Below are 10,473 nucleotides of genomic sequence, written 5' to 3' on the forward strand. Positions count from 1 at the left end.
TGTGTGGATGCGTGCGGAGGCGATGTGGATGTTGTGTTGAGGCGTGTCGATGCGCGCGCGCTGAGGCGTGTCGAGGCGTGTGGACGCGTGTCGAGGCGTGCGGAGGCGCGCGCACTGAGGCGTGTGGAGGCGTGTGGATGCGTGTGGAGGCGTGTGGATGCGTGTGGAGGCGTGTGGAGGCGTGTGGAGGCGTGCGGATGCGTGCGGATGCGTGTGGATGCGTGTCGATGCGTGTCGAGGCGTGTGGAGGCGTGCTGAGGCGTGTGGAGGCGTGTGGAGGCGTGTGGAGGCGCCCGCACTGAGGCGTTTCGAGGCGTGCGGATGCGTGTGGATGCGTGTCGATGCGTGTCGAGGCGTGTGGAGGCGTGCGGAATGCGTGCGGATGCATGTGGAGGCGTGCGGATGCGTGTGGAGGCGTGCGGATGCGTGTGGAGGCACGCGGAGGCGCCCGCTGAGGCGTGTTTCGCGGGGGCAGGTGCTGTTCACGGACCCCACGTTCACCATGGGGCAGGTGCTGGTGCGGGGGGGGCGCCGGGCCCCCCCCAGCCGCTGCTGCGCTGCGTCCGCAGCATGGCCGCCCCCCCCCGCGCCCACGCCTCCTGCTTCACCGCCGGTACGGGGGGGGGGCGCCGGGATCCGCCGGGATCCGCTGGGGGGGGCTGGGGGACTGGGATCCACTGGGAGGGACTGGGATCCACTGGGGGGGCTGGGGGGGCTGGATGGACTGGGGGTACGGGGATCCACTGGGGGGACTGGGGGGCTGGGGGGAATGGGGGGAACCAGGATCGACTGGAGGGACTGGGATCCACTGAGGGGGCTGGGGGACTGAGGAACTGGGAGGGACTGGGATGGACTGGGGGTGCTGGGATCTGCTGGGATCCCTTGGGGGGGCTGGGGGGGACTGGGGAACTGGGGGAACTGGGGGGCTGGGAGGGACTGGGATCAACTGGGGGGACTGGAGGGGACTGGGGGGGACTGGGATGGACTGGGGGCACTGGGATCCACTGGGGGGCTGGGGGGACTGGGGAACTGGGAGGGACTGGGATCAACTGGGGGTGCTGGGATCTGCTGGGATCAACTGGGGGGACTGGGAGGGACTGGGGGGGGGTCAAAGACATCACTGACCCGTGTCCCCCTGTCCCCCGTCCCTCGTGTCCCATGTGCATCCCGTGTGCCATGTCCCCATGTGGCATGTGCGTGGCATGTGCATGCTGTGTGTGTGTCCCCGTGTGCGTGTCCCCGTGTCCGTGTCCCCATGTGCGTGGTGTGTGTGTGTCCCCGTGTGCATGTCCCCATGTGCGTGTCCCCATGTGCTGTCCCCCTGTGTGCATGTCCCCGTGTCCGTGTCCCCATGTGCGTGGCGTTGTGCGTGTCCCCGTGTGCACGTCCCCATGTGCGTGTCCCTGTTTCCATGTCCCCATGTGCATGGTGTGTGCATGTGTGTGTCCCCACGTGCGTGTCCCCACGTGCGTGTCCCCCCGTGTGCGTGTCCCCCCGTGTGCGTGGCGTGTCGCAGGCGTGTTCCGGCTGCGCAGTGGCGACCACCTGCGCCTGCGGGTGCCGCGGGCAACGCCTCCTTCGACCTCAGCGCCCACGGCACCTTCCTGGGCATCGTCCGCCTCTAGCGCCGGGCCCAGGCGTCCGGGAACTGGGACCCCCCCCGCATCCGGGCAGCAAGGGGCCCAGGCGTCCGGGAACCGGGACCCCCTGCATCCGGGCAATGAGGGGCCCAGGCGTCCGGGAACTGGGACCCCCTGTGTCCGGGCAATGAGGGGCCCAGGCGTCCAGGAACCAGGACCCTCCGCATCCATGCAGCGAGGGGCCCTGGTATCTGGGCAGTGAAGAGCCCTGGAGTTTGGGAACCGGGACCCCCCCGTGTCCGGGCAATGAGGGGCCCTGGCATCCAGGAACCAGGACCCTCCACATCCGGGCAGCGAGGGGCCCCAGCATCCGGGAACCGGGACCCCCCGGCATCTGGGCAATGAGGGGCCCTGGAGTCTGGGAACCAGGGGTCCCGGAGTCCGGGCAGTGAGGGGCCCAGGCGTCCGGGAACTGGGACCCCCCTGTGTCCGGGCAATGAGGGGCCCCGGCGTCCGGGAACCAGGGGCCCCGGCGTCTGGGCACCCCCGTGGCCCCGGTGTCACTGCTCCAGGACGGCCCGGACGCCTGGGTCCCCCCGTTGGGGGTGAAGTCGCTGCCCGGACGCCTGGGTCCCCTCCCCCTCTTCCAAGCCAAGCAACGAAACCTCGCGAGACTTCGCCGGAACTCTCGCGAGACTGCTCCGGAGCCGGAGGGCGTGACGTCATCGGGCTGCGCGGCGGGGAGGGAGGGGGAAGCGGCGGGCGCGAAATCTCGCGCGATTTGTAGCCAATAAACGCGGCGGATGGGTGTGGTTCTCGTTTTTCCCCGCCCACCGCTTCCGCTCTCGCGAGACTTGTGCGAGGTTTCCCCGCCGGGGAGGGGGCGGGGCTTCGGCCGTCATGGCGGCCTCCATGGAGGAAGGTGCGGGGAGCGGGGGGGGGGGTCCCGGACGGGTGGGGGGGGCTGCCGGACGCCTGGGCCCGCGGCCGTGCTGATTCCTTCCCCCTCCCCGCAGCCCCCGGCAGCCCCCCGCCGAAGGGGGGGACCCCGCCGAGCCCCAGGACCCCGAGGAGGAGCCGTGAGTGTCCCGGACGCCTGGGCCCCTCTGGGGGGGGGGGGGCAGGACGCCTGGGCCCACTGTGGGTAGGGGAGGGGCGTCCCTCGGACGCCTGGGTCCCCTGGTGTGTGTGGGGGGGGGTTCTGGATGCCTGGGCCCCCCCCCCGGGGGCAGGACGCCTGGGTCCCCTGGGGGTGGGGGGGTCCCTGGGTGGTCCCCGGACGCCTGGGCCCCTTGGTGTGATGTGAGGGGGGGTCCCGGACGCCTGGGCCCCCCGGCGTGATGTGTGTGGGGGGGTCCCGGACGCCTGGGTCCTGGTGGGGGGGGGGGGTCCCCGGACGCCTGGGCCCCCTGTGTGATTGGGGGAGGGGAGTCCTGGACACCTGGGTCCTGGTGGGGGGGGTCCCGACGCCTGGGCCCCCCGGTGTGATGCGTGTGGGGGGGTCCCGGACGCCTGGGTCCCGCAGGCCCCCCCCCGCGGAGCTGCAGCGGCCCCCCCGGCTGGTGGCGGAGGCGCGGGAGGAGTACGGCCGGCGGCCCGAGAACTTCCTCAAGGGCTGCAAGTGGTGAGCCGGACGCCTGGGCCCCTTGGGGGGGGGGGGCACCGGAAGCCTGGGCCCCTGGCAGAGATCGGGAGGGGGGGGAGCTCGGCCCGGACGCCTGGGCCCCTTGTAGTGGTTGGGGGGGTCCCGGACGCCTGGGCCCCTGGGAGCAGTTGGGGGTCCCGGACGCCTGGGCCCCTGGCAGCAATCGGGGAGGGGGGGGAGCCCGGCCTGGACGCCTGGGCCCCTTGCAGTGGTTGGGGGGGGGGGGGTCCTGGACGCCAGGGTCCCTGGGAGCAATCGGGGGTCCCGGACGCCTGGGCCCCTCATAGTAATGCAGGGGGTCCTGGACACTTGGGCACCTGGGAGCTATCGGGGGGGGGGAGGGGGGGTCCCGGACGCCTGGGTCCCTGGAGCAATCGGGGGTCCCGGACGCCTGGGCCCCTCATAGTAATGCAGGGGGTCCTGGACACTTGGGTGCCTGGGAGCAATCGGGGGGGGGAGGGAGGGGGGGGTCCCGGACGCCTGGGCCCCTGGCAGGGGGGAGGGGGTTGTGGAGGCCGGGGGTGCCCCGAGCCCTCCCGGACGCCTGGGCCCCCGCAGGGCCCCCGACGGCTCCTGCCTGCTGACCTGCAGCAACGACAACACGCTGCGCATCTACGACCTGCCCCCGGCGCTGGGGGGGGCCCCGGGGGGGCCCTGCCCGAGCTGGTACCTGCCCCGGGGGGCATCGGGGGGGGGTCCTGGGGGGGGTTGGGGGGTCCTGGGTATTTTAAGGGGTCCTGGGGGGTATTTGGAGGTCCCGGGGGGTATTTAGGGGCCCTTGGTAGATTGGGGGGGGCCCAGGAGGTATTTGGGGTCTCAGGGGGTGCTTAGGGGGGTTCTGGGGCATTAGGGTGTCGGGGGGGTGTTTGGGGGGGTCCCAAGGGGTGTTTAGGGGGGCCCTTGGGGTCCCTAGAGGGTCCTAGGGTGGTTTTAGGGGCCCCATGGGGTATTTAGGGGTCCTTGGGGTATCTGGGGGGGTCCCAGGGGCATTTGGGGGTCCCAGGGGATATTTGGGGGGGCCTTGGGGTATCTAGGGGGGCCCAGGGGGTGTTTGGGGGTCCTAGGGGGTATCTGGGGGGGGTGTCCCAGGGTATTTAAGGGGTCCCATGGGATGCTGGGGGCCCCCTAGGGTGTTTGGGGGGGTCCCCGGGGGCCTTTAGGGGTGTTGGGGACCCTTGGGGTACTTTGGGGGACCCCATGGGGCATCTTGGGGGGTGTCTAGGCGGTCTGGGGGGTATTTAGGGAGTCCCCAGGGCACTTAGGGGCACCCGGGGGGTGTTGGGGATGCAGGGGATTTGGGGGGGTCCCGGGGGGGATTGGGGGGTCTGGGGGGGGGTCGGGGGTCCCGGGCGAGGGACCCAGGCGTCCGGGCGCAGGTGCCGGCGCTGCGGGTGCCGGAGGGCGACACCATCTACGACTACTGCTGGCTGCCCGGCATGGCCTCGGCCCGGCCCTCCTCCTGCCTGTGAGCACTGGGAGGCACTGGGAGGCACTGGGAGGCACTGGGAGCATGGGACAGCGGGGCTGGGGGGACCGGGGGGCGCTGGAGGCACTGGGACGGGGGGGCTGGGGGACTGGGAGGCGCTGGGAGAGACTGGGAGCACGGGGACAGGGGGGCTGGGGGGACCGGGGGGCACTGGGAGCACTGGGACAGGGGGGGCTGGGGGACTGGGGGTGCTGGGGGACCCTGGGCAGGGAGCTGGGGGTTACTGGGAACACTGGGAGGTCATGGGGGGGAGCACTGGGGGTTACTGGGGGGGATACAGGGAGGTTACTGAGAGGAGTGGGGGCATACTGGGAGCACTGGGGGATACTGGGAGCACAGGGGAAAGCTACTGGGGACTTACTGGGAGCACTGGAGGATACTGGGAGCCCTGGGGGTGTCACTGGAGGATACTGGGAGCCCTGGAGGGAGGTGCTGGGGTTACTGGGAGCACCAGGGGAGGCGCTGGGGTTATTGGGAGCCCTGGGGAGGTCACTGAGGGGGTTACTGGGAGCACTGGGCATACTGGGAGCACGGGGGGAGGGCACTGGAGGTTACTGGGAGCTCTGGAGGGGGACGCTGGGGGTTACTGGGAGCACTGGGCATACTGGGAGCACTGGGGGAGGTCACTGAGGTGGTTACTGGGAGCACTGGGCATACTGGGAGCACTGGGAGAGGTCACTGAGGTGGTTACTGGGAGCACTGGGCATACTGGGAGCGTGGGGGGGGGGGCGCAGGGTGGCCAGCAGCAGCCGGGACAACCCCGTGCACCTCTGGGACGCCTTCAACGGGAGCCTGCGCGGCTCCTTCCGCGCCTACAACCACCTGGTGAGGGCCCAGGCGTCCGGGACGGGGGGGGCCCAGGCGTCCGGGGGGGGGGAGGGGGCTCCTTCCACGCCTACAACCACCTGGTGAGGGCCCAGGCGTCCGGGACGGGGGGGCCCAGGCGTCCGGGGGGGGGGAGGGGGCTCCTTCCACGCCTACAACCACCTGGGGAGGGCCCAGGCGTCCGGGACGGGGGGGCCCAGGCGACCGGGGGGGGGGCGGGGGGGCTCCTTCCGCGCCTACAACCACCTGGGGAGGGCCCAGGCGTCCGGGACGGGGGGGCCCAGGCGTCCGGGGGGGGGCGGGGGGGGCTCCTTCCGCGCCTACAACCACCTGGTGAGGGCCCAGGCGTCCGGGACGGGGGGGCCCAGGCATCCGGGTGGAACAGGGCCCAGACATCCAGGGGGTGGGTGCCGGGGGGCCCAGGCATCCAGGCAGCAGACAGGTCCCGAGGGGCCCAGGCGTCGGGGCGGGAGGGCGGGTGGATCCCGAGGGGCCCAGGCGTCCGAGGGGCCCCGGCGTCCGAGGGACCCAGGCGTCCAGGGGGGAGGGCGGGTGGATCCCGAGGGACCCAGGCGTCCGGGGGGAGGGCGGGTGGATCCCGAGGGGCCCCGGCATCCGAGGGGCCCAGGTGTGCGGGGCGGAGGGTGGGTGGATTCCGAGGGGCCCCGGGGTCCGGGGCGGGAGGGCGGGTGGATTCCGAGGGGCCCAGGCGTCCGGGCGGGAGGGCGGGTGGATCCCGAGGGGCCCCGGCGTCCGAGGGACCCAGGCGTCCGGGGCGGCAGGACGAGCTGGAGGCGGCGCGGAGCCTCTGCTTCTCGCCCGACGGCACCGAGCTGCTGTGCGGCTTCGACGGCGCCGTGAGGGTCTTCGCCACCGGCCGCCCGGGGCGCGTCTGCGACACGCGGCCCACGCACGGTGAGCACACGCGTGGGCGGGGACACGCGGCCCACGCACGGTGAGCACACGCGTGGGCGGGGACACGCGGCCCACGCACGGGGAGCACACGTGTGCGGGGACACGGGGGGCCTGCGACACGCAGCCCGCGCACGGGGAGCACACGTGTGGGCAGGGACACGCGGCCTGCGCACGGGGAGCACACGCGTGGGCGGGGACACGGGGGGCCTGCGACACGCGGCCCATGCAGGGTGAGCACACGCGTGTGCGGGGACAACACATGTTCAGGGCTGTCTGCGAAGCTGGAGCGGCTGGGGGTGGGGCTTGGGGTGGGGGCGGGGCCTGTGGAGGTGGGCGGGGCCTGGAGGCACCACCTCCCCCCAGGGGCTGTGGGCTGGGCTGGGCTGGGTGCTGGGAGGGGGCGTGGCCAGTCCAGGGTGTGTGGCCAGGTGTTGGGGGCGTGGCCTGGCAGTGAGGGGTGGTGGGAGGGGGGTGGGGCTTGGCATGCCCCGCCCCCTTCCCTGGATGTGGCTGCTGACGGGCTCCTGCAGCGGGGGGGCGGGGCCAGCGGGGCCTGATTTGGCTGCCTGGCCTGCAGCCCCGCCCAGGCGCTCTACGCCTGCGGCTCCTATGGGCGGAGCCTGGGGCTGTACCCGCGGGCGGGGGGCGGGGCCGTGGCCCTGCTGCCCCGCCTCCCCGCCGCCCCCACCCACCTCCGCTTCACCCCTGATGGGCTCCGCCTCTTCGCCGGGGGGCGCAAGGTGGGCGGGGCCTCGGGTGTGTGGTGGGGGTGGGTCCAAGGTGTTGGGGAGGGGTGTCCCAGCTGTAGGGGGTGGAGTCTGGGTGGGGCGGGGTTTGAAGGCAGAGGTGGGGCTTTGGGTCTGGGGGTGGGGCTGGGCCTTAGGGGCGGGGTTTCTCAGGTGGGGGGTGGGGCCGAGGGCAGGGGGTGGGGTCTGAGGTGAGGGTGGGGCCTGGATGGGGCAGGGCCCCAGGGCTGGAGGTGGGGCCAAGGTCAGGGGGTGGGGTCTGTGGTGGTTGGGGGTGGAGCCACAGGGCTGGGGGTGGGGTCAGGCAGGTGGGGGGTGGCTGGGGGAGCAGGGGGTGTGGCCAAGAGGGCAGGGTCTGGGCAGGGGGTGGGGCTCAGCCTAGGAAGGGGGGTGTGGCCTGGGGCAGGGGGCATGGCCAAGGCAAGGGGCCAGGCCTGGGCAGTGGGGGGGGTGGGCCCTTGGTTGAACCAGGTGGTGGGTGTGGTAGGGGCGTGGCCTTTGGGGTGTGGCCTGCTGATAGGCCCCGCCCCCTCACCCCCCCCAGGCGCTGCACATCCTGTGCTGGGACATCCGGCGCCTGGACCAGACGCTGCTGGTGCTGGAGCGGCCGGTGGCCACCAACCAGCGGGTGGCCTTCGACCTCGACCCGTGCGTGCGGGCGCCTGGGCCCCGCGGGGGGGGGGGGGGCTGGGGGGCACCCGGACGCCTGGGCCCCGGGGTGGGGGGGAGCCTGGGGAGTGTCCGGACACCTGGGCCCTGGGGTGGGGGGGGGCTGGGGGGTGTCCGGATGCCTGGGCCCGGGGGGGGGGAGCCTGGGGGGTGTCCGGGTTCCTGGGCCCCCAGGGAGGGTGATGCCTGGGCCCTGGGGGGCACCCGGATGCCTGGGCCCCGGGGTGGGGGGATGCCTGGGGGGCACCCGGATGCCTGGGCCCCATGGGGACGAGCCTAGGGGGTGCCCGGACGCCTGGGCCCTGGGGTGGGTGACGATGTCCCCGGACGCCTGTGTCCCCCATGGGAGGGGGGGTGACAACGTGCCCGTGCACCTGTGTCCCTGTTGGGGGGGGGGGGTGACAACGTGCCCGTGCGCCGCAGGAGCGGGCGGTTCCTGGTGAGCGGCGACTCGGGGGGCTGCGTGCGGGTGTGGGACACGCGGGCGGCGCCGGCGGCCGGGCCCCAACCCCTGCTGCCGCCGCTGCTGCGCTTCCGCGCCCTGCGCGACTGCGTCAACGGCGCCAGGTGGGTGCGGGCCCCGGGGGGGGGGGTGCCCGGATGCCGGGGTCCCTGGGGAGGGGGAGCCCGGACGCCTGGGTCCCTTAGGGATGGCACCCGGACACCTGGGTCCCTTGGGGGGGGGCACCCGGACACCTGGGTCCCTGGAGAAGGGGGGAGCCTGGATACCTGGATCCATGCGGAGGGGGAGCCCGGACTCCTGGGTCCCTTAGAGATGGCACCCAGACATCTGGGTCCCTCGGGGGGGGGGCTTCCGGACACCTGGGTCCCTGGGGAGGGGGGTGCCTGGACGCCTGGGTCCCTGGGGAAGAGGGGAGCCTGGACACCTGGATCCATGGGGAAGGGGAGCCCGGACGCCTGGGTCCCTTGGAGGGGGACACCCAGACACATGGGTCCCTGGGGAGGGGGGGCGCCTAGGTCCCTGATGGTGGGGGGGCACTGGGACCCCTGAGTCCCTTGGGAGGAGATTGGGGGCATCCAGATAACCTGGTTCCCTGGGGAGGGGGGAGCCCGGATGCCTGGGTCCCTGCGGATGGGGGGGGTGGTCCTGGACATCTGGGTCCCTGCGGATGGTGGTGGGGGGGCTCGCGGCCGCCTGTGCGGCACGGCTGATGCCGGCTGCCTGGGCCCGCAGCCTGCACCCCAGCCTGCCGCTGCTGGCCACGGCGTCGGGGCAGCGGCTCTTCCCGGAGCCCTGGGCCAGCGCCGAGGAGGAGGAGGAGGAGGAGGCCGAAGGCCCCCCCACCCGGGGCCACAACTGCCTGCAGCTCTGGTGGTGGGGAGGGGGCGACACCGCCGAGGAGGAGGCCTAGGGGGGGGACACGCGTGTGCGGGAGTCGTGTGTGTGCAGGGACATGCGTGTGCAAGATTGTGTGTGTGCGGGGGGTCACGTGGGGGGGGGTTGCGTGGGGATGTGCGCGTGTGTGTTCGGGTGTTGTGCCAGGGTTGCGGTGGGGGTTCGCACTAAAGTGTTTCTACTTAACCGCGTCTCCCGTGAGTCTGTGCTGCCACCGGGGGTGCAGGGCGGCTACACCTGCACCAACACCCTGACCACACCCCCGCTACACCCGTGCCGACACCTCAGCTTACCCCTAGCTACACCTGCACTGACACCCCAACTAGCCCCAGCTACACCCGCGCTGACCCCTAACTGCACCTGCACTGACCACCCAACTACCCTCAGCTACACCTGCACCTACAACCCCATGAACACAACTACACCCCTGCAAACACCCCAATTACCCTCAGCTACACCTGCACTGACCCCCCCCCCCAGCTACACCCCAACTACACCCGCACTGGCAGCCCAGTTACCCTCAGCTACACCCACACTGATGCCAGCGACACCCACCAGTGCCCACAGGTGTGGACAGGTGTGTGCTGGCCCCGCCCAGTGCCAAGCTCCGCCTCCCCTCTGGCCCCGCCCTCATCCAGAGCCCCGCCCCCCGCTGGCCCTGCCCCGACAGGGGTAACAGCAGGGTCCCCCCCTCCGCGGTGCATTGTGGGAGTTTGTCCCCTTTTCTCTAGCGGTCCCGCCCTTTTCCCCTCCCGCCGCCCAATCAGGCGCCTCGCTGCCGCTGATTGACAGCGCGGCCTGCCCCACTCAGCGGCCGCTGGCGGCGCGCGCTGCGCTGCTGATTGACAGCGGCACCTGGCGCCGGGGCGGTTCGCGCCCTGCCCTGCCTCGCGCTCCCTCATTGGCCTGCCGGGAGTCTGGCGCCCCGCCCCGCCGCTCACCCATTGGCCCGCTGCTTCCGTTGTGCCGTTGCCCGGGGAGACGCGGCAGTGGGTGGAGCCTGCGGTGTGAGAGCCGTTGGAGGGCATGTGTGGGGCAGGTGGGCGCCGGCCCTGGGGGCAATTTGTGAGGCGAAAGGGCAATTGGGAGGCGTCTGGGGGCAATTTGTGAGGGGAAGTGGGGGTCGGGGGGCAATTTGTGAGGAGAAAAGGCAATTGGGAGGCGTCTGGGTGCAATTTGTGAGGGGAAGTGGGGGTCGGGGGGCAATTTGTGAGGAGAAAAGGCAATTGGGAGGTGCCTGGGACAATTTG

General features: G+C 72.5%; 1 protein-coding gene across 1 annotated transcript; it reads left to right on the forward strand.

Annotated features, from left to right (window-relative positions):
• Positions 1 to 2,609: 2,609 nt before the first annotated feature.
• Positions 2,610 to 9,285, forward strand: LOC136996402 (telomerase Cajal body protein 1-like; the record flags this gene model as incomplete). The annotated part of the gene is given in 11 exon segments (XM_067317319.1): positions 2,610 to 2,659; positions 3,106 to 3,204; positions 3,784 to 3,891; positions 4,580 to 4,690; positions 5,446 to 5,536; positions 6,319 to 6,451; positions 6,982 to 7,010; positions 7,012 to 7,191; positions 7,742 to 7,845; positions 8,290 to 8,433; positions 9,062 to 9,285. Coding segments are annotated over 11 exon segments (1,227 nt in total), but the record flags the coding sequence as incomplete, so codon positions are not given.
• Between the last annotated feature and the right edge of the window lie 1,188 nt (positions 9,286 to 10,473).

The sequence above is a fragment of the Apteryx mantelli genome, unplaced genomic scaffold, assembly GCF_036417845.1.
Source record: "Apteryx mantelli isolate bAptMan1 unplaced genomic scaffold, bAptMan1.hap1 HAP1_SCAFFOLD_365, whole genome shotgun sequence".
In the NCBI taxonomy this organism is placed as follows: Eukaryota; Metazoa; Chordata; class Aves; order Apterygiformes; family Apterygidae; genus Apteryx; species Apteryx mantelli.